The sequence below is a fragment of the Dasypus novemcinctus genome, chromosome 31 (genome assembly GCF_030445035.2).
Source record: "Dasypus novemcinctus isolate mDasNov1 chromosome 31, mDasNov1.1.hap2, whole genome shotgun sequence".
NCBI lineage: Eukaryota > Metazoa > Chordata > Mammalia > Cingulata > Dasypodidae > Dasypus > Dasypus novemcinctus.
This window is the reverse complement of record NC_080703.1, coordinates 32,329,766-32,357,712: the sequence shown is the minus strand read 5'-3', so window position 1 is coordinate 32,357,712 and position 27,947 is coordinate 32,329,766. Positions and strand designations below refer to the sequence as shown.

Below are 27,947 nucleotides of genomic sequence, written 5' to 3'. Positions count from 1 at the left end.
GAAATACCTTGCCCCGACCCTCATTTTGCCCCACCATTGCTGTGACCTGCCCAAAGCCACATAGAGGCCTGAGGCTGCAGCCAGCCCTCTCCGCCCCAGGCTAGGAATCTTTCTCTCCTCCCTCCTTTCTCCCCTTAAGTTGCTCCTCCACTGGCACCAAATCCTCTTCACACCCTTACCTTTCCCATCCTTTACCCCTAGACTTCTTTCCGCCCCGTCCACTGGCTTCCAGAACTGACACAACTGGACTTAGTGCTTCTAAAGCCCATTTTCACACATGACAAGTTTTTTGTTTTGTTTATTTTTAATCACAACTTTGTTTCCCAAAGGATGGGGCTCCTAATTTTAGGTGAGACAGGTTCAGACTTTAAAATCGCCACGAAGCACGTACTGAGAAACTTTTCTCCAAATTCCTTGAAGAGAAAGTTTCCAGTCATTGCTGATATGTCTCTAATGCTTGCTAAACTCCCTTTTTAGCAAAGAGTGAGCAGGCCTGAGATCTGGGCCTTTAGCTGGAACGAAATAATGTCTGATTCTTGTATTGCTTTATTTATTTCACGAGTGTCTTCTGATATAGACAGTTGATACCCTTTTCCCAATTAGCATAAAGATGAAAAATTTCCATTATAAGTTATGTTAAAAATAAGAGGAAACAACCTAAATAAAAATACTAGGTAAGTATCATTCAGGGGGTAGAGGAAATGGCCACATCCACACATACATGGTCCCTTAAAGCAGTGTTCTACAAGGGAACAAGGTTTATATAACAATTCATATCGAAGGAGAATTTGTAGAATGCAAACCTCTCTCTGGCCTGGGAGGGCGTTTATGTTTACCCAACCCATGTATAAAAGTACCTCACAGCGCATATGTTGTCAGCAAGTATTCTACCATGGGAGAAATGATTTACTGAAACTTAGGCCTCCTGAAGTCCAGCCAAAAATCTGATTTGGAAAACCAAGAAGTCCTATTTGGTTTCTGCCATCACTGTTACTGAACCACCTTGACTGAATAATTAGTGACATATAAAGTTCTTTAATTCTCTCCTCTTTCAGCCGAGTATCATGAGATTGTTTTTCTCTCCTCCATGGTCACTTGCTAAGAATTTTCTAGACTTAAAATTCAGTTTGTAATAATGGTGGAGGTTACCTTAGTTTGTGAATCTGGCAGCCATAAGTATCCTAGTAGGTATTTTTTTGCAGAGAAAGATATGTTTTGAAGTGACCACTTACACAGATTCTGTTTGAGTTTCAAAATATTTGTAACCTGTTATTTTAGATTGTGAGCATATTTGTAGCTCCAGAAGTACAAAAATAAACTGTTTTCTTGGAAAATGTGTATATCTAGGCTATGTGACAGGAGCTGCAACCTGAAACAAGATTTCCAGGCATTTACAGATGAGCCATGCCAGTAAAAATATGTTTATTTAGACATTAACAGCCAAGGGTACGCACGTAAAGATCCTTAGCAATGTGTGATACATAAGCTTTCTTTGCTAATATGCTTTAGCTTTGAATGTTTTTATATTCAAAATTTTTTATTCAATGTGTTAATGCATTACAAGGAAAGCAGAACTCGGATGATGAGTCTTACTTTCTGTTCAACACATTTGGTAGCACATTACTTACCTTTAAAAGAATTGTTTTTAATATAGATAAAAGTCACATGGCAACTGATAAGGTAGAACTCCATGCTTTTAACTGCTATAGCACAGTAGAGGTCCTTTTCTGTTGGGCAATTAAATGACAGGACCGACTGCAGGTATACCCTTCACTCACTCTTCATTCATCTGGAGTTTCAAAAAGCATCATTTGATTATCCATTGTCTGTGAAGTAGTATAGTGGAAATGGGGAGGACAAAGAGAAAGTCAGGGACCCCATGCTTGAGGAGCTTAAAGTCTGCTTTATTTCATCAGTGTTTCACAAAAATCATGATAAATTGCTTCTTTTGTCAAAATATAATTTTCAAAAAGTTAGAAAACCTCTCATTCAAATATGTAGTAAGCACATGTCAAAAGATTTATTTAACCCAAAAACAAGGGAAACAGTAGGATGAAAAAGCTGGTTCAAAGGAGGATATAAGAAAAATAGATAGGTAGAGGATAGAAAGATAGATAGATGGATATGGTAAAAGGAAAACATGCTGGAATGAGATTGCAAAATTAGCTACAAAATCAGTTAATGTTCTTCAAGGCAATAAAACAGTAAGCTTTTGGGTTGTATTTTCTACTGCATAGAAATCTCAGTAACTTATAAGTCCCCTGCAATCTTTACAGTCTGTATCCAGTCCATGGTACATGGCAAGTTAGTTACTTTTCCCTTGAACCTCAGATGACTCTTGGGTGGGACTGTCCAATAAAACTTTCTGCAGTGTTGGAAATATTATATATCTGCGCTGTGTAATATGGTAGCCATGGATGGCGATTGGGTACTTGAAATGTGGCTAGTGTAATGGAAGAACAAAATTTTAAATTCATTTCAATTTTGATTTAAATAGCACCATGTGGCTACCGCCTGCCATATTGGACAGCACAGCCATTAAATAGACACAGTCATTTTTCAACCTTGTTTCGAATTTGGGGTACTTTTTTCTTAGCACTTTGCCAATTAAATAATACTTTAAATATTGTAATAGAAGTTAAATGTATAAGAGAACTCAGAGAAGACTTCTTCGAAAGGACCTAATTCTTTCATTTTGCAAACGCAAAGCCGCGTGTGTAGAGTTTCTTGACAGTGGGCTGGCCAGCAAGGGGGCCGATCAGGAAGCCTGTTTGGAGGGAACCCAGCTCTGCATTACGGTTTCCAAGTGAAGCTTCTTGGTATTAATTTTCCCTTAGTAGGCTAATAACGACCATGTCAAGTTTTGATTGAAAGTGTCTTTCTGGTTGGCAACAAAGGGAGGGCTGACCGTTAATATTTCACAGGGATTAAAATAAGTTAACTTTTCTGATGCCAGCATTTCGTCGCTCCAAAAGAGCAATCGATGTGCTGATAAGGCTGGCTTTGATTTCTCATGGAAGTCAGTTGCTTTACTGACTTTTCTCATCTCCTTGCTTGCAGGGTTTTTTCCGCAGAAGTATTCAGAAGAACATGATTTACACTTGCCACCGAGATAAGAACTGTGTTATTAATAAAGTCACCAGGAATCGATGCCAGTACTGTCGACTCCAGAAGTGCTTTGAAGTGGGAATGTCCAAAGAATGTAAGTGGAGTCTCAAAGACATTTTTTCCCCATTTGCCTTATCTCTCTACATGACTTGCTCAGCTTCCAACATCAAATTGTAGAGGACGTCAGCATGTGGAATTCAGACATGACACTAATGATGTATTGTCAAGGGTAGGTGTAAACAGAGTTGACATGAAAATAGAATAACTGGAGATTTTCAGATAAAACTTGAGTGGCAGTTGGTGAAAAGGCAGGAGTTGGCTGTCACGGGTGGCAGATTGGTATTCCAGGGCCGATACCAATTCACCGTGTGTGCTTAAGCATGTCACACAGCCTCTCGGCAACGCCATGTCCTCATCTTGACAATGGGGATGAGGACTTGGGCTGTATCCGTGGGGATGAAATGCGACAAGAGGCTTGAGTGTTAGCAGTAGTAGCAATCCGCCCTTCTTTGATGGAGAGGGACCAAGTAAATTTTGTCGTGGAAGAATTGTTTAAGGATTTGTGGCCTTGCCCTTTTTCCCAATCTTGGCTTAGCTTTTCTCTTTCGAGTTATCTCCTCCTCCAAACAACGGCGTATTTACTTAATACAAAAGAGCTTATTTTAATAAATTAGAAATTGGTTAGTGGTCCCCAAACACCTGAGCATGGAGATTTGAAATGTGCATGCTTTAATACAGAGTATAAACAGCACACAAAAGACTTTCATGACTTATATTCTCTCTTTGGCGCTTTCTAATGCAGGGAACAACAAAGTGGCGGGCAAATGGCTTGGCTGGGGTATGCCTAAGAAAGACGGGGGAATGGGTGGCGCACAAAGGAGGTTTCTGCTTCTTCATGCAGCCCATGTCTTGGGGATCCGGTAGAGGCCTGCTGTGTGTGAGGCACTGGGCTGGGTGCTGTGTGAGGCACGACACTGCCCCCCAAGAGTGTGGGATGGAAGCCAGGTATCCGAACATGATCCGACACTGGGTTGGAAGGTCGTGCTGTGAGTCAAGGGGTCTCGGAAATAGGAAATATGGCCATGGGAAAAGGCTGCCTGAGGAGGGGGAGCCCGTATCATGAAGCAGCAGTACTCTGAGGGTCTCCGTTGGGAGACTTGTGCTCTGCCAAGAGCTGCTAGGCAGGGATTGTGGCAGAGTGCTCTTGGTAGCACACTCTGCCTGCACCCCGTCTTTTTCCCTTTCCTAAGTGTAGTCAGATCGTAGCTCACCTTTCCCCCTCAGTGTTCTCCACTTGAGGGAAACTTTCAGGGTTGGTGTCAACTGTGCTGACTCAAGGCAGTTAGTGTATCCCCTGCCCCAACCACTGTCGCTGGTTCACGCTGTGAACACGGCTGGTCTGGCAAGAGGGACTTCAAGACTCACGCTTGGGCTATTGGAACACAAGTGCCCTCCCTTCCAACGCACGTGAGCGAGGACGCAGGTAGCCCCGAGCGCTGCTGGCAGCTATCCTCCCACCCTCAGGGAAGTCACCTGGAAGGCAACGCAGTCCCTGCGGGTGCAAGAGGAGAGAGACAGGCAGAAGTTTGGCCCTTAGCTGCATCATGGAGTCGTCAAGCCCACCGACCCTGAAACTTCTGGCTGCAGCTCGTTTTGTGACATTTGCCAAGAAGTTTTCTTTGAGGAAGTTTGGTGTGGATCTGGAGTTCCTGTTCATGTTTAGAGGCCTAATGAACAAGAACGGACTGGGCCATCAGGCAGGGCCTTCTCCTGCCTGTGCCCTCCCTTCTCTGGAAGGTCTTTTCCTCTGGGTGATGCATCTGAGGTCCCTTGGCCAACTTCCATCCCACTAAGCTTCAGGGCTATCGAACCGGTTGAAGGTGGAGAGAGCTGTGAAGCTATGAAGCTAATATTCTGTTAGTTTATTATCTCAGATAAATCCTGCCATCGAAGAGAAAAGCCTAACGTTGACCCGAGTAAGCCAAATTATTCACATGTGTCAGCAGGACTCACAGGATGATCAGCTAGTGCTTCGTTTTTGGTCTGACATTCCAGACATCGATGTCATGCTGCATTTCTGTGGGAGAACTTCAGTTCAGGCTGAAATTATAAATGAGTAAGTCAGATGTGGGCTCAAGGAAAATCAGTACTTCTGCATTTATTTTGTGTGGGCTGGAGACCCATTTCCTGCTTACATTACTTAAAACCCATATCCTGCTTCTCTGTAAAAACTGGCAGCTTGGTTGGCAATTAAAAAATAATGTAGTGTTTACACCCATAGGAAAACTCTAGTTTCAGCCCTCAAGGAGCATATCACCTTAATCAGATTTAAAAATATAGAATGGAGAAGACAAGGGGACCACTATGTCCAAGTATACAAAAATAAATACATTTTTGTCAGAAGCAAATTGAAGGGGAAGAAATAAAACCTTGGGGTATAGGGATTGCAAGTCTAGTCGAGTATTTTAAAAGGTGAAACAGAAGGAAGCAGGAAAATATGAGAATCAGTAACCAATTATACCACAGTATGCGTAAGTGAAACAAACCCAAGAATAATAGATACTTGTAGAATGAGAGAACTGAAAAGGGATCTTAGAGATTGATTTTCACTCACCTCTCTGCCTTGACATACAAGTACACCAGGAACCCAGAAAGAGGAAACGTTTTTCCCAAAGATCCACAACTGGCTAAAGGTAAAACCGAGATAGCAATTCAAGTCTGTCCCCTTTCCTTGCAATAGTTTCTCTGCTATGTGTAGATTAATAAGATTCACATGCATTTAAAATATCACTTTTAGTCATAGGGCACGTCAGTTCATTTGTATTTGTCAGAACTCTTTGGATGCAAGTGACAGAAAACCCAGCTCAAACTCCTTTATTCTGTGAAGAAGGAAAAAAAAAAAAGATAAAACTGAAGGCAAATCCCACAGTCATATTACAGAAATAATAATAATAACACCAATAGCTAATGACAACAGGGTGTTTTCTTTGGGTTAGGCACTGTACTAACCACTTTATCCCATTTGATCCTCACAACAACTCTATGACATCGGTTAGTTATAATTCCCATTTTTTTGGACAGATATGGAAGCTGAGGTACAGAGAGGTCATTTAACCTACTCAAGATAACACAGCTTAGGGGCAGCACTGGGATTTGGACTCTGGTAGTTTGATTGCAAAGTCTGTCCTTAAGCTGTATTATATACTGCAACCCATAAAAAGAAGATTTTTAACTATCTGAGTTCTCATAACTTTTCTACTCTATTTTATTGCCAGTGGTTAATAAAACAATAATCAGATCCCTTGCTCTGTATTAGAGATGTACTCCCTAGAAAATCAGGTGCAAATTTAATTTTTATAGATCAAATTTGATTTTAATGGTATCTGGGGATTAGCTAGAAAAAGAAATCCTTTAGCATAGTCCACCAGAAAACCCTGACCATTTCTTCATTTTCCTGCTTCGTAAAGGCTGTTGGGTATCCTTTCCATTTCCAAGGGTTTTATAGAATTACGGGAGCCCTTGTGCAGTTGTCTGTCTGACCGTGAATTTGAACATGGTCGTGGCAAGTGAAAAAAAAGTTGCTTTTCAGCTTATGAAGACCTTGGGAAGGAGGAGAAAGGAGCAGAGTGCCCCAGATGAGTGACGAGCTTCTGCTGGTGAGGTGGGGGGCTTCTCCCATCGTCAGCAGAGGGTGGCAAGCGGGTGTGGTGGAGTTCCCATCAACCTTTATTTACCAAAGGCGAGGGGCTGGGTTTCGCACCCAGGCCTTGGTTTGTCCACTTCTGCTTTAAGTAGCACCCAGTGGCAAGGGTGCCACTCGTGGCAGCTCTGTGCTCCTGTCCAGACCTCCTTCCTCATGTATGTGCTCATTGCCCACCAAAAGAAACCCCAGCTCCCCGCCATGCTGGTCCACACTTCCCACGCGCCTCAGGCCTCCGTGTTTCTTCCCAGGCTGAGCCTTGGAATTGGGCTCCCACCTCTTCTTCAGGTGACTGCCAGTGGCCTGCTTAAATGACACCTCCTCTTTGAAGTCTGCCCTGAATGCCTCCCCAAACTCTAAGCAGAGTTACTTATCCTTCCCTCTGTGCTCTCGTGATGCTTTGCACATATCTCTGTGAGCCACTAGCATGTTACATTATGGTGTAATTCATCACGCACCAGTATGTCTCCCTGACTTGATCATAAACTCCTAAAATGCAAGCATCGTCTTCTTTACATTTAGCCCTAGAACTTAGCTTATGGCTTTGCTCAATGATGTTAGATGGGTCCAATGGTTAAATGTCATTTAAAAAAAAAAGCCAGCCAAGCCTAGCATCTCCTTGGCTTTCCTTTCTGAAAATTCATCAGACACAAAACAATTCTGGGCGTATCTCCATTCAAATCTTAGTCATTTGCTTATCTGCTATGGTTCCAGAACAAGTTATTCAACTTCTTTTGGTTGGGTTTTCTACCTGGATAAAAAGAACATGAAGACGGACTAACAGCCCAGGCCTGATGTGAGCATTGACGCTCTTAATCCTGTTTAGACAACAGTGTTTCCGCAAACTGCTTCCTCCTTCTCTTTCCCTCCCCTAGAATGCATCAGCTCTCCTAGTGTGTTTGCCAGCAAAAAAAAAAAAGAAAAAAACAAGGTTGAGCTGAGCAGGCATCTTGTGTCATTGGGGGTGTCAAAAGGTCAGTTAAGACGGAGGCCCAAAGGCCTGAGAAGGCTGAATGGCACAGTGGACCGAGCGGGGCGGAATGGTTCACCATCGCCCAGCCTGGGCTCCCCAGTGCCCACTGACCAAACGAGGGCTCCTGGCAGATAGGCTAGAAGTTGGGGTTAGGAGGCCAAAAGGACAGTGAAAGAGGAAGAGGTGGTGACGAAGCCAGAGCAGGGGTCCCTGAATGCTGCTAACGCTCGGTCAAGGTCTCTTGGGCCTTTGGCCACCAAGATGGGGCGGCCCCCTATTTGTAAGAAAGATAACTATGGGAAGTACTGCTGCCGCCCTTCTCTGTCTGAAAACCGCTGCCTGTTAATCCACCAGGGAACCGCTCTGTATTGTCCTTTACCCTTACGTTTATGTGGCCTGTGCTTCAGAGCCATGGGCAAAACCCACCTTTGATTTTGCTTGTGTTGTTGTTGCGCATTTAATTCCCAGCATTTTTTCCCGATGGCAGTATCATAAGTGAATTTGTAGCATACAGCAATTGAATAATCTCTGAATTTAAGGGTCTCCAAGCCCTCATCGATCTGTTCTCATTTGGGATAGATCGAACTTAAAAACAACTTTTTATAAAGCCTCTAAATTCCGATTTATACTTCCGACGTGACCGTCCCCATGGGTCGACTAGATGGAATGAATGTGCCTTGTCTCATATCTAGACACTTCTATAGGAGTTTTTGTTGCTGTGTTTTCCTGCGTTTCTCTCATTTCCCCTCTAGTGTTAAACCAAGATGAAAACAAACCTTTCAAATTAAAGCACTTAACCTTGGTTAAAATCACTTTTGTTGGTGGAGCACAGATTATATTGATGTGCTCATTGGTTCTACTGCTGGATTTTACTGGCTTCATAACAAGGAAATTCATATAGTAGGTTGCCCCGTGTGCTTGGGAAATTCCATAAAAATCATCATCAGGGCACTTAATGTCTTTCTAATTTTAGTTTATTTCTTCATTTGTTCCCATGCTGCATCCTAGCCTGCTTCTATGTTTCCATGGCTCATTGTGATCATTTTGTTCTGCTCAGCAGAGATGCAGCATGAACCCTCAAACTTTTCCTTTCCCCCACTGCACGCAAATCCCCCAAGAGCCCCTTAAAAGAAACAGAACGACTTCAGGCTTCATATTTGTGTGTCTGAAACTGTCATCCAAGCTGGAAAATAAAAATCTGCTGTTCCTTTCCATTTGCCCAAGGTGAATGGTTTCCTGCATCTGTCCCGGAAATAAAAAAAAAGAACTCATTCCGTTTGGGCACCAGCAGCCCTGTGATGTCAGTGCCACCAAGGGACTAAAAGCCCGTTAGCACTCAGACTGCAAAGGAAGTGTTCAGAGGCCTTCAGCTTTACTCTTCGAGGACAGTTCTCCCCGCGGTCTGGCTTCTGGAAAGGGGGCACTCAGCACATTCTCGCCGTAGGAAAATGAGAAATTTCCATGACACAACAGGACAGATTGGGGGAAGGAACAAAGGCTTGGAAGGTTCAAGTCCGGCCCCACCTTCTAGCTGACATGCACTGGGGCAAGACGTTTAACTTTGCTTGGCCTGCTTTGTGCACCGGCCCTGGTCGACGGAACGCGTTACCATGCTTGGCGCAGGGTAGGTGCTCGATCTGTGAGCGCGCTTCTCCCAGGCGCTTCCTCGGGTGGCGGCACATGCTCTGTTCCACGCTGCTGTTGCCGCTGCCTCGGCGGTTTTTATTCAGGTAACTACCTCCTTGATTGTACTTTGGAAGAAAAGTGAAGGGCGGAGACGCGATTCATTTTGAGTTGTCTGTAGTGCCACGGTTTAGATGGGCAGGCCCAAAGGTTGTGTCACAACACCAAAAACTAAAAAGTTTGCAAGCCTAACTTCTGGAATAATTCTCTGCCTTCCTCAGCCACTGTAAACCGTGAGGCAGATGTGTCCTTTGCCAGGAGATGCTGGGACACTGTGCTCAGAGAAGGGGAGGGGATTCTGGTATTACAGAGCCTGGTTTCCGGGGAGGAAACGGAACTGGGATGTGAGAAAGGACCGCAGGCCCCTTACGGAATCAGGCAGCTCAAGGCGAGGCCAGGGGGTCTCCCATGTCGAATTGCCTGGGAGACAAAGGCTCACGGCCTCCCGGCAGCCTCCTGTCTTCCTCCATTCTGCCTCCCATCTCTCCTCGGGCTTTACCTGGGACTCAGGGGCCTGTCTTTCCAGTGCATCCATCATCTCCCCTCTCCCAGCTGAATCTGGCCCATCCTTCGGCTCCTTCACCAGGACTGCTTTTGCCATCAGCCATCTGCGAGGAAAGCTGGAGAGCACATCGGTGATGAGGCTGTCATCCGTGCTCACAGAGTGCTTTCCCAACGGCACAGGTGCCCCAGACGCTCAGCTCATCCCGTGCAGCTGGTGGGACCGGAACAGTAGTCTGATTCTCAGTTTCCTGCGATTCAGAGAGGTTAAAATACCTGCCTAAAAGTCCCACTGCGCGGGGGTCTTAGTTCCAATTCCCAGGATCCTTTCAACAACACTTGGCTTTTCTAATAAGGTCTTACGTGCATTTGATGCTACGAAGTTTTCAGTATCTCCATCAAATCAAATATTGTGTTATTTGCGTATATGATTTGATTGCATGTGTGTGTATATATATACATATACACTAGTTTAATGAAGTGTTTCCCCAAATGTGAGCCCTGCACAGGGTGATATGAAACATAACGTTAGGGAGTATTGAACCTGGCATGGAATAATTTCAGATCAGGTAGTGATGAAGTTGTACCCTTTTCAATATCCGTTCAGTCTTCCCCATGAGAAGTCTGTTTGATACTCTAGTGCATCCTTAATTAGCACCTCTCTATCCTTTGCTAATCTCTCCTTTTAAGAGAGAGAAGACAGCTAGCATTCCCTACCTCAGGCTGAAGTATGTGGGTGTATTTATTTCAGGCATCTGCAAACCCTTTCTTAAACAGCCAGATAGTAAATATTTTAGTCTCTGTGGTCTGCTGGGTGTCTGTTGCAAATACCAGCTCTGCCATTGTAGCATGAGAACCGTAGGGACAAGCATGGCATTGTTCCAAGAAACTTTATTTACAATAGTTTCTGGCCAGGGGAAGCGGATGTGGCTCAAGTGATAGAGCTTCCGCCTACCATATGGGAGAACCTGGGTTCAATCCCTGGGGCCTCCTGGTGAAAAAGAAGAGAAAGCGTGCCCGCATCGTGAGCCAGCACCCATACCTGTGCCTGCGTGGTGCGCCAGTGCCCACGCAAGTGAGTCACGCAGCAAGATGATGACACATCAGAAGAGAGACAAGGGGAGAGTCAGGGTGAAGCACAGCAGAAACCAGGAACTGAGGTGGCACAATTGACAGGGAACCTCTCTCCCATCAGAGGTCTCCAGGATCGAATCTCAATGGATCCTGGAGAAGAGAAAATGAGAAGAGAAGACAACACAGACAGCAAAAACAGCAGGGCCGGAGGAGGGGAAGGGGGGAAAATAAATAAATATTTTTTAAAAAAGGTTCCCACCACCTGCCAACCCTGTTTACAATTATCCTGCCCCTCAATGTAAGGCAAATAACACTGCTCTTCTCTTTATAGGAGTAATGTAATTTTTTCTTTAAATTTCATTTGCAAAAAAAAAAGAAAAGAATTCATGTAGATCAGAATGATAAGAGCATGGTGGCTTGTGAATATGGGCGAAGCTGTGAAGGTAATTCAGGGAAAACTCAAGTTTGAGTCTTAACATGGGTTGGTGTGTTAGCTGGTCATCTGCTATCTTATCAGGGGGAGACACAGAGTCTGGAGCCAGACTCTGAGACCCCCAGCCATGATGGGTTGGATCCGTCATGGTGGGATTTCAGGCGCCCAGGAGAACTGATGGAAGGGGTGGGAGGGGCAGGGAGCCCCTGGGCATGCCCCATCCCCCCTCTCAAGGAGCAGCACTGTGATGCAGTCATTTAAAGCCCAGGCTCCAGGCACCAGCTCCGACTCAGGTCCCAGCGCCACCTCTTAATTAGCTCTGAGTGATCTTGGGCAGATTACTCGAAATTTCTGTGCCTCAGTTTCCTCACCTGTAACATGGAGATAATACAGCACCTACCTCATGTAGCTTTTGTGAGGAATCAGTGACATAAAATATGGCAGGGGCTACTTAGCTAAGTTAGATAACTTAGGTCTACTATGGTAACGACCACTCTGACCCCTAAAATCATATTCGATCATCAGTATGGTCCTCAGTGACTCTACACAGTGGCTAGTGCTTCTTCTGGCCTAGCAGTCCAATTACTCAAAGCAACAGGCGTTCTTAAACTTGTACTTGGCCCTTGGGGCACAGGCATACATCAACAAAGCAAAGGGAAGGATCGGGGGTTGGAAGCAAAGTGCCAAAGGATCCCGGGCTGGGATTCAGGACCCTTGGTTGCTTCCACAGTCATCTCTAAGTGGAATGGCATGGGTGCCCAGCTTGCCAGGACACTGCCCTCTTGCCATGCTCCTCAGTGCGCTGGGCACTCCCGCTCTGTGCCCACCACGGATGCCAGCTCACACCTCAGCGCCATGCCTGCCGGCCCTCCGCTTCTCCCTCCCTGCTCATCCTTCAAGCTGCCCCCCTGGCACACACAACCTCTCTAAGAGTGGGGGTCCATGTGGGTCACTCGCTCCTCTCCACCATGAGACCCATTTGCTGCACCTCTCCGGAGGTGACTACAGAGTTAGTTATTTTTTAACTAACTCAGGTGTGTGTGAGTGAGAGAGAGAGAGCTAGAGAGCACTAGTGAGCTCCCTGCACTGACTATGAGTGCCCTGATAGCAGGGACTGAGGCTCATTTTCTTTATTTTTTGATCCCTTTTGGAATGGATTGTAGTAGTCAAGTGGTACTTGAGAAGTAGAGTTTATGAATTTAGGAACTTTTGTCTGATCTTCCCAAGAGTTAGAGATTTCAAGCACCTGAGCTTAAAAACTAAGTGCAGGGAAGCGGATGTGGCTCAACTGATAGAGCGTCCATCTATCATATGGAGGATCCAGGGTTCAAACCCTGGGCCTCCTGATCCATGTGATGAGCTGGCCCATGCGCAGTGCTGATGCATGCAATTAGTGCCGTGCCACGCAGGGGTGTACCCCACGTAAGGGTGCCCCATGAGCAAGGAGTGCGCCCCGTAAGGAGAGCCGCCCCGCGTGAAAAAAGTGCAGCCTGCCCAGGAGTAGCGCCGCACACTCAGAGAATGGACGCGGCAAGATGGCACAACAGAAAAGAGATGCAGTTTCCCGGTGCCACCTGACAATGCAAGCGGAAGCAGAACACAGCGAATGGACACGGAGAGCAGACAATGGGGGGAAAGGGAAGAGAAATAAGTAAAATAAATCTTAAAAAAAAAAAAATGAAATGCAAGCTCAAGAAGTCTTCAGATCCCATTGATAAAGAAGCCCCTTCTAAGTTTCCCATTTTGCCTCCTTCCCTACTTTATACCCTATGAGTAATAGTGTGTTACCCCTTTCGTGACATGAAGTCCTGATACTGTTCCGTGGTGGATATATCGAGATGGAACTTGTAAATAAGTCTCAACTGAGAAGATTCACCTTCCTCTCAGAACCATGGACGCACACATACACACTATAATGTTTCATCAACTCTTAGTTTGTTAGGGTACCTTCCCATTTGTAGAAGAAAACGTTGCCAATTAAAATACCACACACCAAGTATTGTAAGACAGGTGGCAGCTTCAGAGAGGGAGCGAAGGACAGAGAGGAGTGGGAGAAACCAGATAGCAACCCTGAAAGCCAAAGGAAGTGCTTCACGTTGCAGGCAAAAAATATTCTGTTTTCATGTTGAACTGTTTTTCGTCCTGCTTTAAATAGACACTGATAAAACCCCAGCGTCCAGAGACAATTCTGAGCCGGGAGAGTTGGCCAAATAAATATGTAAGTGCTTCTAAAATAGCTGGCAGAGAGCCCTTTGTTTGGAAACAAATGTCTCTGTGAAAATAGCAACCCGAAATTCTCCTGCAGTCCTTGTGTTCTGGGGCCATGACCACGGCCCTTTAAGTACCTTCTCCCAGTGACAGCAATTCTCTGGAGAGTGGCTACCTAAATTGCTCAATAAATCCATGCAGAGCCATTCTGGAACTTGGAGTGGTTTTGAGCACTTCAACCCCATCTCTTCTCCCTCTGCCATCGCAAAATATTAATTATTGCACTTAGGTTATGTTTCTCCTCCTTCCGTGAAAGCTGGAAAACAAAGAGTTGAGCAATTAGCTGATGAACTAGATTAATGGAGACAGGCATCATTTTCGTACACAGATCAGGGTAAAAAGCAAATTTCCTGTTTCTTCAAGGGAAGGGATTTTTTTTTGTCCTAAATACATATTTGATTGTCCCAACACTTCCTTTTATCGGCCTAAACTACTCTCTGATTTTTTAGATTTCTGGTGGTTGTATTTCCAAAATGACTTGAAGGCAGAAATCTTCTCTATTTATAAGGAAGAATTCCCCCCATTTTTCTGTGCTTGTTTTATTTTTTGACTTTATGGCATCACTTGGTCTGACTTCTAAATGGCATTTTGATTCAGCAATTTTGTTTCAATCTTAAAACAGAGCTAAGGAATTTCACTGGCCATTCAAATTGGAGCCACTTAGAAGCCAGTCATGATGTGTCCCTTCCAAAGGACTAAAACTGCTTCTGGTCAGCTCTGTTGACTCGGGGGGATTTAAGGAGGACAGGATTAGAATCAAGCGCAAAATGTAATGAATGAGAGAGTCCCACGTTGTGTCCTGTAAGTGGCAGGACAAAGCACCGGAGCAGTTTTAAACTGGATGGAAACTTGGCTGTGGTACCCTGGGACTCGGAGCTCTCAGAAACTTCCGGCTCCGAATATGCAGGCTTTAAATGCACTCCATCCCTTCCTGTGGAAGTGGCTCTGTCCACTCGGAACAAGCACATTCCCCGAGGTGACAGTGGGCTCCAGGCCTGCAGGATGCAGAGCCCTGAACTGTGTTTGCAATTAGTGCATTCCACTTGGCTCTGTGCTCCTCAGTAAGAGAATTATGTCTATCAAATTGCAGTGCAGTGCTCTACCCCATGAGAATGGCTGACAGTAAAAAGACTGACCGTAACAAGTGTCGATGAGATATGGAGCAACTGGAACTTTCATACATGGTGGGTGGGAGTGTAAATTGAGCCGAAAGTTGGGAAAACTGGCAGTATCTCCTAAAGCTAAACATACAGATAACCAGTACTAGTGTGACCCAGTCATTTTATTCCTGGCTACATGCTTAAGAGAAATAAGCTGGTAAGTCCACCAAAAGCCATATACAAGAATGTTCCCAGTAGCCTTATCTGTAATAGCCCAAACATGGAAACAACCTATATGCCCATCAACAGCAGAATGTGTAGATAAATTGTGATATATTCAAATAGTGGGATATGCTTCGCAATAAAAAAGGACTATTGATAAATGCAGCAGGATGGGCGAATCTCACAACCATGTTGAAGGACAGAAATCAGAATAAAAGAAAATGTTTGCTATGATTCCATTTATATAAAGTTCAATAAACAAGCACACCTGATCTATTTGATAGACAGGAAGGGGATATTGCCTGGGAAGGGGTACATAGTGGCCTTCAGGGGGTACTGGTATTTCTAATCTGACCTGCACAGAGATTATGCCAATGTATACATGCTAAACTAAATTATATGCATACTGTGTATATAACTTATACCCCAGTGAAAATTAAAAAAAAGAGTGAAATGTGTTAGTGGTGTTGGGAAGTGTTATGGGATGGCCATTCCTTCCTGGGCATGGAGAAATTGTGTTACCACCAAAAAGAAGTATGATACCTTTGAATTAGAACCATCCTCTTCCCTTTTAACATATGAAAATTTCTTCAGGAGGTGTTTTGACCTCTCTGCATTTTGTCTTTTTCTCCTATCCAAGACCCTCTTTTCATCTGCCACTTTGAATGCCTAAGGAACACCAGAAACGAGGTATTATTAATAATTCACACATATATATTTTTAATGTAATATTATTACAAAGTCAATAAAAAATTAAAAAATTAAAAAAAAAAAAAATAATTCACTCTGAGTTCTCTGAGGATGGGTATATAGTGCCCATAATCTCATCAACCCACCTAACGAGCTTTTCCCTTTGGTGCCGTGCACTGCAAATTAATAGCCCGTGGACCCATTCACAGCTCATGTTTTGGAAAACTATTTCAGCCATCAAATAAGAAAAGCTATAAAGTAGATAATATAAGAATTATTATTTTTAAATGTTACACTATTACCAGTGTCAATAAATTCCTCCCAGATACATAATGTAATGAAAATGTGGTTTGTGGACCTGGGTAGGCCCTAGTTTAATGATTAATTGTCCAACTCTTCTTTTTTCCATAATTTAAAAAAAATCAAAGCAACATATCTTTTATTTTTAGGTCATTGAAGTCAGTCGGGACTTTATATTAATTTACGAGTGGTTTAGGAAAGTTAACAAAACGGTTTGACTTGTTGACCAGACAACCTACATTTTTTTCTGTAAGCATGAGTAATTTCTCTGTGGTTCTGTTCACATTTCCAAAAAAAGCTTTGTATTTATAAAAAAAACCATCTTTATTTCCTCATCCTTTTTGTTCAAAAGAAGAAAGCACTTAATATATATTGAGGACAGAAGAGAGAACAGTAGAAATGGCAAATCCTTTTCTAATGCCAGTTGGTAGGAAATGAGCAGTTTATCTAGTATCTGAAATTTAGACATTAAGACATAGAACTCTTGGTCTGGTGGAATGATATATTAAAAAGTTGATTCAGCAAATGGAAAAATCACTTTGCATGATTTAAAACTACTAGAAGTTGGTTATCTATGCAACAGGGTGAATATAAATAAACTCCTCCAAACCTTAACAAATATATATGTTTTTAACCAGATGCCATCTACAAAGAATGCTTGGGAGCTTATCAAAGTGTTGTTTAGAAAACTAGATGATTGCAACTCAACAATAAAAAGACAAATAACCCAATTTAAAAATGGTCAAAGGATTTGAATAGACATTTCCCCAAAGAAGATATTCAAATGGCTATAACAGGAACATCTTTTCATATGATAAGCATGTGAAAAGAAGTTCAGCACCATTAGTCATCAGGGAATGCAAATTAAAACCACAATGAGATGTGGCTACACACTAAGATGGCTGCAATCAAAAAGACAGATAAGTATGGATGAGGGTATAGAGGAATTGGACCCCTCATCTGTTGCTGGTGGGAATGGTTCCTCAAAAAGCTAAGCACAAGACTACCATATGAACCACTGCTTGAGTTTCCTAACTAATGAAACAAATACCATCCAATAGGTTGGCTTCAGCACAGAAATTTATTTTTTTATTTTTTTTAAAGAGTTATTTATTTCTCTCCACCCCCTTGATGTGTTACACTTGCTGTATCTGTTCATCTTCCTTGTCTCTTTAGGAGGCACTGGGAGCCGAACTCGGGACTTTCAATGTGGGAGGAAGGCGCTTAATTGCTTGCGCTACCTTCACTCCCTTCTTTGTTGTGTCTCTCATTATGCTTTTCCTCCCCATGTCTCTTGTTGCGCCTACCTGTCACATCAGTTGACTGTCTTCTTTAGGAGGCACCAGACCTCCGCTCCACGCTTCTTTTCTCTCATGTTTTTCTTCTTGTGTCTCTTGTTGTGTCAGCTTGTTGTACCAGCTCACTGTCTTTCTTAGGAGGCACTGGAAACCAAACCAGGGACCTTCCATGTGATAAGCAGGAGCCCAATCACTTGGGCCACATCTGCTTCCCAGCACAGGATTTATTGGCTCACGGTTTTGAGGCTAGGGAAAGTCCTAAATCAAGGGACAATGTGGTGTTCCAGGCTGGCTGCTGGTGATCCTTGGTACTTGGCTTTTCTGTCCCATGGGAATGTCCATGGCAGTCTGTCCTGGCTTCTCAGTTCCAGGGACTTCAGCTTCTGTCTGCTTCCTGTGGCGTTTCTTTCTCCGAGACCTTCCTTTAGGTTTTTGGTAATAGGATTATGACCCATCTTGATTCAGCCGGGCCACACCTTCACTGAAGTCACCTCATCCAAAGGTCTTATTTAGGAGGGTTCACACCCACAGGGGTGGATTAAGTTTAAGTACATGTTTTTCTGGGGACATTGCCCCAAGCCACCACACCTGGCAGTTTGCTTTCAGGTATCTATCCAAAGGAATGGAAAACATACGTCCACACAAAAATGTGTGCATGCGTGTTCTTAGCAGCATGATCTGTAATAGCCAAAGAGCCGAAGCAATACCGATGTCCATCAGCTAAAGGATGGACACATAAAATGTGGTGTATTCATGCAATGCAGTATTAGTCATCAAAAGGAATAAAGTGATGATATTTGCCACAACATGGAGGAACCTGGAAAAAAATTATGCTAAGTGAAGACTCGAGACACAAAAGACTGCATACTGTATATGTAAATCCAGAATGGGCAACTCCATAGGGAAGGTCATTGCCAGGGACTGGGGAGGGGGGTCTGGGACGTGAGTGCTAACGGGATTTACTTTGGGGGATAGGAAAATGTTCTGGAATTAGAGAGTGGTGAGCATTTCACAATTTTGTAAATTTACTAAAAACCAATGAATCACATACTTAAAAGGCTGGATTTTATGGCATGTGAATTATATCCCCCCCCAAAAAAAGCCAAATTAAAAAATAAGATAAGCCAATTGACTCCAGGGAAAATAGGAAAATAAACCTGGGAGCCAGAGGTGTATATGTACTGGAAGAGAACCCCTTTGGCTCTGGTGTCCCTGGTAGACCAAAAAGGAAATAAGGTAGGTTCTCAGATTCTAGGAGTTCAGATGGTGAAAACAGCCTGATTGTTCAGAAGAATCTCAGATTTTGCAGATACTGAGGTCTGAGTGAATGTCTCCCATGAGTCTTCATAAATAGAGTTTTTAGGATGTCCTTGACATTTTTCATTGCTCTTCTCTAGGATACCTCTCCATGAAGTTAAGCCTCACCCATTTTCCAAATTGGAATAAGAAGGGCTTAGGAAAGCAAGGCAATCCTTATGACTCTGGGCCTTAAAGAGATAACTGTGGACTTGAAATTGAAGCACACACGATAAAGATGGCTTCTTCAAGATGTGGCTCTCCTCCTCATTCCACTTTAAATTTTGTGCTTTAAAAGCTCTCACCTCAAATAATGCTTTTCTGGGGATCTTCTCAATCTCTGTGATTTTTTTCCACTGAAGCAAAAATCACCTGTGTTTTAGAAAGCATTTCTCTGTTTAGTAAGTTATAATTTGTATATCTTAAATGCATAGAACTTAAGCGTACAGCTTTGTGAGTTTGGTTAACATACACATCTTTGTACCCACCTCCCAAATCAAGATATTGGAAAGAGGCACAAGGGACCCTGTGTGGCTGGAGTGGCCCGTATCTTGATTTGGGTGGTGGTCTACCCTTAAGGTCGATTACTTAAAGTAAACTGTTTTAATGTCTCCACATATGGTTTAGTTTTCCTGTTGAACTTCATGTACGTGGACTCACAGTCTGTGCTCTTCTGTGTGCAGCTTTCATTCCTCATTAAGTCTGTAAGGTTCTTCCATATTGTTGCATGTATCATGTAATGTTGCATCTAATTCTTTCTTCTATTGCTGAGTTAGTATTCCATTGCGTAAATTCTCCTTTCATAGATATTTGGGTTGTTTCCAGTTTGGGGATACCATTAATAAAGCTTCCACAGAAATTTTTGTACATGCTTTTTGGTGGACACTTGGGTCTATACACATGACTGGAATTATTGGGTCCAAGGGTACATGTATGTTTAATTTTATAAGAAAGGGCCAGTTTTGCAAAATAATTAAAACATTTTACACTCCATCAGTATGTTTGAGAGTTCCAAAGTTCTAAACGATCTATAGCCTTACCGACTCTTGATACTTGTCTTCTTAATTTGAGATATTCTGCTGTGAAGTGGTATCATATTGTGGTTTGGGTTTGCATTTTACTTATTATTAATGATGTCACAGGTCTTCTTTTTTTTAAGTGTACGAGCTAATGGTTTTAAAAATTCAGAGCTGCTCAACCATCACCACTATTTATTTTTAGTACATTTTCATCACCTCAAAAATAAACTCCATATCCATTAGCTGTCATTGCCCATTCTGCCGCCCCCTCCTTCCTCATCATCTCTAGGTACGTTGTCTTTTTATTTAACACAAACACAATCTATTCTTAAATTAGAGAATGTAAAACTAAACTATGCACAGTTTGATCTCGTATTTCCAAAAACACACCGAGCTTGGAAGATAAAGCTGAACATATTAAAAAGCTATTATTTTCTTTTATGAGTGTTTGAGTTTCCTAGGCTGCTCAAGCAAATACCATGTGTTTTCGTTTGCCAAAGGGCTGCTGATGTAAAGTACCAGAAATGGGTTGGCTTTTCAAAGGGGATTTATTTGGAATAAAAAGTTTACGGTTCCAAGGCCATGAAAAGTCCAAATCAAGGCACCGTAAGAGGTGCTTTCTCACTCAAGTCAGCTGCTGTTGATCCTGTTGCCTGGCTACATGGCAAAACAAGATGGCCGCCGACGTCAGCACAGGTCCCTGCCTTCCCCTCTAGGCTGCCCATCTCTCGGAGCCCGGACATAGGGCTCTTCTCTCTCCAGGCCTCCTCTCTAGGTCTTGGCTGCTCCTCTGCCTTCCCGAGTTCAGCCACACGCTATCAGGCATATGGCTTATCTCTCGGGGTCCTCGGTCCTTTGAGCCTCTGCAGGGCTGCTCTCCTTGCACCTCAGCTGTGGGCAAACTGGAGGCCTTTCTCTCACGTCGCACCAATATGGCAGCTGTCTCTTCCCGTGTGTCTCTCTCTGTGTCTCCGTTTTTATCAGACCCAGCAAGAGGACGGAGGAGTCGTGCCTTCTTAATGTAGTCCAGTCAAAAGGGTCTCACACCCACGGGAATGGAGTCCTTTTCTTTTGAGATTCGTAAAAGAACTTGAAATTAAACAGTGGGTTAAACCTCATGGTTTGAGGCTGGGAAAAGTCCACCTCAAGGTGTCACCGAGGTGATGCTTTCTTCCAAAAGACAGTGGCCTTCTGGGGCTGGCTGCTGGCCGCCTTGGCTTCTCTGTCACCCGGCAGTGCGCGTGGCACCCTCTCCTGGCCTCTCCGCTGTCTTTCAGGTTCTGTTGAGTCTCGGCTTCTGTTTCCTGTGGCTTTCTCTCCCTTTGTCTGAATTCCATTCTGTTATAAAGGACTCCAGTAATAAATTAAGACCTGTCCTGACTGAGGCGATCCACACCCTAAGTGAAGTCACCTTGTCAAAAGGTCCTACTTACACTGGGTTCGTGCCCACAGGAATGGATTAACTTTAAGAACATGTTTTTCTGGAGTCCATGCAGTTCCAAACCACAATGAGCTTATCCATAATTTTGCTTTTGTTAGCTGTGTGGTGAAGAAAAGACAAGCTGTCATTGTATTTATTCATTTACTTCTTAGATCCCGGGGGCTGGGGATTGAACCTCGGACCTCATATGTGGAAGCCAGCGCTTAATCCCTGGGCCACATTAGCTCCCCTGAGTTGGCTTGTTTTGGTTTTTTTTGCTTGGTTTTGTTTTTTCTAGGAGACACTTGGAACTGAACCCATGTGGGAAGCAGGTGCTCAACTGCTTGAGCCACATCTGCTCCCCAAAAAGTTATTTTTTTATGAAATAGGTTAACTATTAGATTAAGCTTGGGTAGTTCAGTTTCCCTAATTTGGTAAAACTTTAGAATAAAGTAGATGTTGACAATTCTTTTGTTAGAAATAGTTGAGGGAAGTAGATGCCAGTACCGCTTTGCATTTGTTTGTCTCCCCAAATTCATTCGTATACATTTAATTATCTTGATATCTGAGGATAATATCCATATTTCATATAGTATAATAGAACATAAACCAGGGGTCAGCAAACTGCAGCCTGTGACCAACCCTGGTTCACCACCTATTTTTGTCAATAAAATGTTACTGGAACACAGCCACATCCATTCATTTACTTATCATCTATGGCTGTTAGTGCAGTACAACGGCAGAGTTGAGTAGTTAAGCCAGAAACTTTATGACCCACGAGTCTAAAATATTAACTGTCTGTCCCTTGACAGATAAAGTTTGCCAACCCTTGCCATAATCCCTCCACTTTTCAAATTTTCCATTTAATTCATACACTGGTTATGAGAGTTTAGTTGCAAGTGAATATTATGTGCGGTTTCTAACTGCCGCCTTCATTTCTATCTAACGCATTTAATTACTCAGTGGTTACGTGCCTTACAAACGTATCTTGACAATTCAATAGAGATTTCAACTCTGAACTCCCAGTCTCCCTCTCAACATCCTGTCTTTTAAATGCAGAAAAAAAAAAGATTTTTCCTGGATAGAAATGCAGCTAATTATTAAGTCATGCCACTTTTTAAAACACACACAGATGAGAACTTAAACATCCAACTGGTAACTCTTTTTGAGATTTTTTATAGTAAGTCATGTCTATGAATGAGCTTGATTGTGTTGTCTAGAAATTAGCTCTCAAGATGGTTCTCGAAGAGGAATTAGAAAAATCCTTTGAGCAGTGACACCAGAGTTCCTCTTTGTCTGGGTGCCCCCATCAGCAAAGAGGAGAGGGCAATAATTTTCTCGTGAAATGCCCATCACCCCAGACTTCCCTTCTGGACAGGGCAGTGCTCATCTCCAGAAGAGAAACATACTCTATGTGTATTCTTCTTGCAGGAGAATTTTTTTGCAGCGTACTTAGATTTCAAACTTTGCTCATCCAAAAGATGCAACTGTCTTTCTCAGGGGCTCCTCCAGAGCTAATGATTTGAACACGGGCTGCTTTAAACCTCTCTGCGCATCCAAACCCCTCCCAGGCCTTCTTGCTTCAAGGGTGAATCAACACGTGAACCCTGCTGCGGCAGGGAGCTGACAGCGTCTTCCGTGTTCTTCCTGCTGCCCCTGACGCTTTCTAGGATGTCAGAAACATAACGAGAAATGAGAATTCACTGGGGCTTTGGTTCGGCTGGACTGTAATTCATTAATAAAGGGAAGGGAGCGCCGTGTGATCGGTATGAAAGTACCTTCCCTGGGCTAATGGAAAAGCAACCTTTTGAAAAGCCCCTTGCTGAGGATCTGAGAAGGTGCCACCTTGCCTTAGCTATGCCCCCAGCTGGCGGGTGACCAGGGGCACATCGTTTCACCTCCCTGGGCATCGCGTGTCTGTAAAACAAGGGAACCGAGGCCACGGCTGCGAGGATCCCTTCCAGGCATTGTATGATCTGAGACAATAGATTGCAACATTGCTTTAATTAGAGACGGTAAAACTTCTTCATTGAAAATCATATTTGCTTCTAGGACACAATTACAGTGAAACCTAATTCCTACTGGGCCCTGCTCCTAATAACAGAGACGGAGACCTTTTAAGTGGTTTGGGACCGTAATGATGTGCCAAGATTGACTTTCCTCCTTGCTTTGTCTTCATATATCACCTTTTTATGTGGGGATCTCTGAACATTTCTGTCATGGCATGCTATAAATGAGTGTCACCATTTTAGAGATGAAATACCTGAGACACCAAGAGGTTAATTACCTCACCCACGAAAATATGTAAAGCAAAATACCTCAACCCAGAAGTGTGACTGGCATGGAGATCAGAAAAGAAAAGATGTGATTATGCACTTTACATAATGCTAGGGGATCTAGCATGAATGTGTAGATTTAAAAATCCATCAGAAGGGAAATAGATTTGGCTCAACTGATAGAGCGTCCACTTACCACATGGGAAGTCCAGGGTTAAACCCAGGGCCTCCTGACCCGTGTGGAGCTGGCCCACGCGCAGTGCTGATGCGCGCAAGGAGTGCCCTGCCACTCAGGGGTGTCCCCTGCGTAGGGGAGTCCCACACGCAAGGAATGCACCCCGTAAGGAGAGCTGCCCAGCGTGAAAAAAGCGCAGCTCTCCCAGGAGTGGCGCCGCACACATGGAGAGCTGACACAACAAGATGACACAACAAAAAGAGACACAGATTCCCAGTGCCACTGACAAGAATACAAGCGGACACAGAAGAACACACAGCGAATGAACACAGAGAGCAGACAAGTGGGGGTGGAGGGGAAAGAAATAAATAAAAAAATAAAATAATAAAATTTAAAAAAAAATACATCAGAAGACTTGTAATTGCTATGTCCCTTGCCAATAGGGTGTAGGTGGTAAGTGAGAACCCCATGGGAGTGGGTCTGTGTAGCCCCTCAGTAGACACGGGGAACTGGACACTGGATAATATAGACCCATCACCACTACCTCAAATCTCAAGCAAAGACCGCTCATCCCTGGCCTTCCAACCTCAACACTAAAGGTTTCTTCATTTAGCAGTAAGGTTTCCTTTATAATCCCATGGAGATGTGTTTGCCAGGGAAAGGTGGTGGGGGAAGGTTGAATCACTTCTGGATACTTTAGAGGAAATAAGTGTTGGCTTCTTCTTTGAGAGCACATTTGGAGGAAAGAGGAGAGGAGTAAGAAGGTTTGGGGATGCCTTGGTGGCAGGAGCAAAGAGAGAGAGAACTAGGAACGTTAGGCCCAGAACCAACCTTGGCACAGAATTCCAGTTTGGAAGCACAGCCCTGGCTAAGTGAGAGGTTAACAGGTCCGGTCAAAACCCTCAGCGTGTGCAGTCTTGAGATGCGCTCGTCCTGCCATGGACTACACTCGCAGCAGACTGTGTGGTATATTGGGGCATTATGGATTCTTGGGTCAGGGCTTTGCCTACAGAGCCTTTGTCAATAGGCTAGTTGATCCCCAAATTCCCATCCAGTGCTTGACCCCAGTAGGCCCTAGATGAGGACCGAATGAGCAATGATCAGAATCCAGTTCAAATGTTCTACGGTTTTAGGGGGCTGTCTAGAAAGTTCTCTTGGTAATTTTATACATGGGAATGTTGGTTTCGGTGACAAGCTTTTCTTAAAAATACAGTGCTCATCTCATGGTGGGATCACAAGAAACATGAGCTTGTATATTGAGACCATCACTAGTTTCTGCTCTGTTCTACAAATGTAATCAGAGCCTTACATATAAGAGGGAGCATGGTTCTCTGTTCTTGTTTCTATAATACTTCATTTCTGATCTATGGGGATATAAATCAAACTTATTAGGAAGACTTTTTCTTCTAAAAAGATTTATTTTTTATTTACTTCTCTCCCCTTCCACCCTTCCCCCAGTTGTCTGCTCTCTGTGTCGATTTGCTGTGTGTTCTTCTGTGTCTGCTTGTATTCTTGTCAGTGGCTCGGGGAATCTGTGTCTCTTTTTGTTGCGTCATCTTGCTGCATCAGCTCTCCATGTGTGCGGCGCCATTCCTGGGCAGGTTGTACTTTTTTCACACTGGGCGGCTCTCCTTACAGGGTGCACTCCTTATGCATGGGGCTCCCCCACACGGGAGACACCTCTGCAAGGCATGGCACTCCTTGCACGCATCAGCACTGTGCATGGGCCAGCTCATCACATGGGTCAGGAGGCCCTGGGTTTGAACCTTGGACCTCCCATGTGGTAGACACACACCCTATCCCTTGGGCCAAATCTGCTTCCCCTAGGAAGACTTTTTTATCAGAAATGGAAGGGGGAAGCAAGTGCTCTTTAGAGGAGGTGTGGGTAACTTTTTTGCAAAGCGAATCATTGTTTTATAACATGAATATCACCTCCAGGTCGTGTGATCTTGGCAAGCATGACAGTTTGAATTTGGTGAATCCCAAAGAGAAAAAGATTACATTCTTGAACTAATCCATGCCTGTGTGTGTGGGGCCCTTTTGATTGGACTGCATCAATGAAGCATGACTCAGATTGGGTCTTCGCCCTCTTACTGGAGCTGTATGTAAGGAAGCTGCCATTTTTGACCCTGTCATGTGAGAGAGGACTCGAGGATCACTAGCAGCCAAAGCTTAAGCATGAAGTCCCAAGAGGCAGGGCCCAAGGTGCAGCCAAGGCTGATGAGACGAGCCCTGTGCCTAGTGGCCCACAGGTGAGCTCCAGGCGACTAGAGACCGGCCGCCATCTTGCTTTGCCACATGGAAGGACTCTAGGATCCCCAGTAGCTGACTTTGGTGAGAAAACATCTCGGCCTGTGCCTTGATTTGGACATTTCAAGCCTCAGAACGCCAAGTTTTTATCCTGAATAAAATCCATCATAAAAACCAACCCATTTCTGGTAAATCACATAGGCAGTCCTGTGGCAAACGGAGAAAACAAAATATCATGAGAGGCAAACATGGGTGGTAGTGAAATTCCTATTGAAAGACTTAGGGATGTACGATTTATAGAAGTAAAATGACTTGGCTGATGTCAATGACTTATAACTGGTTGTGCCAGAAATAGAATCCGATCCTGAGAGGAGCGCTATTACTGCAGCAGCCTGCCCTTCAGAGAGCATTTTCACCACCTGAGCAGAATAAACTATACAGTAGAAGCATCCAGAAGTCGGGGACCTTGTCGACCTCACGCACGCTCCGCGGTTCCCTCAAAAAAATGCTTAAAAAATGCTTTTCGAAAGCAATGAAGGAAAGAGCTTACCTGTAACTCCCATATTTGTATCAAGAATCAACTCTCACTCGCACCTAGAGGATTAAAATACCATAAAAGTTCTGCCGTGTTTTTATAAGCCCCCTTTCTCCTGGGCAAGACCTGTTAGTAACATTGCTTAATTTTGAAAATGATCCATTTTTAGCCACGGAAGGAAAAAAAAAAAAACACTTTCATTCCCATTCTCATATAAAGTGCCATTTGAAAACTGCCTCCCAAAAAGCTGTAGCGTTACATCCTGTGGGCAGTGCCTGAGGCACTGGCACATTTAATTTTCCGTGGGGTGTCGCTGCCGTGCCCTCAGCACAGATTAGGTGGCTCGCTGCCGCAGGAGGGAATTTGTTTAAAAAGGGAAGGGCCTTCTTGAAGTACGGAAGAAGCATCTGGAAGCCCGAGCTAAGTGGAGCACCGCCTTGCCTTCACAGGAAGCGTGGCAGATGCGGACGCGCTCTCTGAGGAGTTGGAGCCGGGGCAGTCACCTGACAGCTCTAATGGGGTCAGAAAGGCAGCTCTCTGCGGTAGCCTACTTTGGTTACCACGGCACCCAGCCTCGAAGTTCATTTTAAACCAGCCCCTTGGAAGATCAGATCAGCAACCCAAAAAGTGTGTTAGGACTTCTAAGGCTTCTTCAGTCAAAATGTTGGCCCGAAAAATAAAGCTCAAAGGCTGATTTAATCCAAACGCTTTTCCCAGCAGGAATTACAGTTAGATTTGAAAAGTCCCAGCACCCCAGCACCCCCCAGCTGTTACCACCGTCTTCTCTGCCTCGGTCAGAATAAAGACAAGGTGCCTGAGAAGTTTGGTACACTCTCTTTCGCCTCATGAAGAAAAAGGCTAAAACCACAGACGAAAGAACGCCTTCAAAAGAGGTCGGTCCCCCTGCCCTCATCTGTACATTTTGAAAAGGTTGGCTTTTATGGCTCTGGGAATAACATCGAAGATGACACTTTATCTGGCAGCTTTTCAGTTCTCAGTGTGTTTCACAGCCTCAGAAAGCGTTCCTCAGAAAGCACACCCACCCGGGGTGGTAAGTAGGTGAACAGAAAAAAGGGAATATTCGGAGAGCTTGCCTTTCTGTCACTGACAGGAAACTCCCCAGGAGCTGAGAGAGCCCCGTGTTGACCCGAAGGCAAGAACAAGATGAACCAAGTTCAAGTCCGGTGTCCCTGGGAGAGGACGGGCAGAGGCCGGAAGGGAAGAGAGAGAGGATGGAGAAGCAGTGGACAGGACGCAGGCCGCGGCCCAGGGGCCGATGGCTCCAGGACGCCGCCGTGACCCTGTCTCCAGGCCCTCAAGAGCGAGCTCCTCGCTGCGAGACGTTTCCTTTGTCCACTGCTCAGCAAACAGTGCCTGGCCTGTGCCTTCGTGAGTTGGCTCATTTCTTCACACGTTTCCCGAGTATTTTTACCGTTTAGTGTTTTAGCACCGCTTTCTTCTCGAATGGCTGCTGTATGCCAGATGCTGTGATAGGCCCTGAGAATTCAACGTGGAAGAATCCTGGTGCCACAGAGCTTATATTTGGGAGTGGAAATTTTGTGTATCAGGTGGTCATCCCTGCTTAGATGCATGCTGCCCAGTGCAGTAGCCACTAGCCACATGCCA

The 27,947-nt window shown here is 44.2% G+C and overlaps 1 protein-coding gene across 3 annotated transcripts in view; it reads left to right on the top strand.

The window, feature by feature from the left end:
- RARB (retinoic acid receptor beta) overlaps positions 1-27,947 on the top strand; it is a 444,337-nt gene that overhangs the window by 325,705 nt on the left and 90,685 nt on the right. For all 3 annotated transcript variants that reach the window (XM_058290879.1, XM_058290878.2, XM_058290877.2), the window contains exon 3: positions 3,061-3,202. In XM_058290879.1, coding sequence (XP_058146862.1) covers positions 3,091-3,202 — 112 coding nt within the window. In that variant the 5' untranslated portion in view covers positions 3,061-3,090. The remainder of the gene's footprint in view (positions 1-3,060; positions 3,203-27,947) is intronic.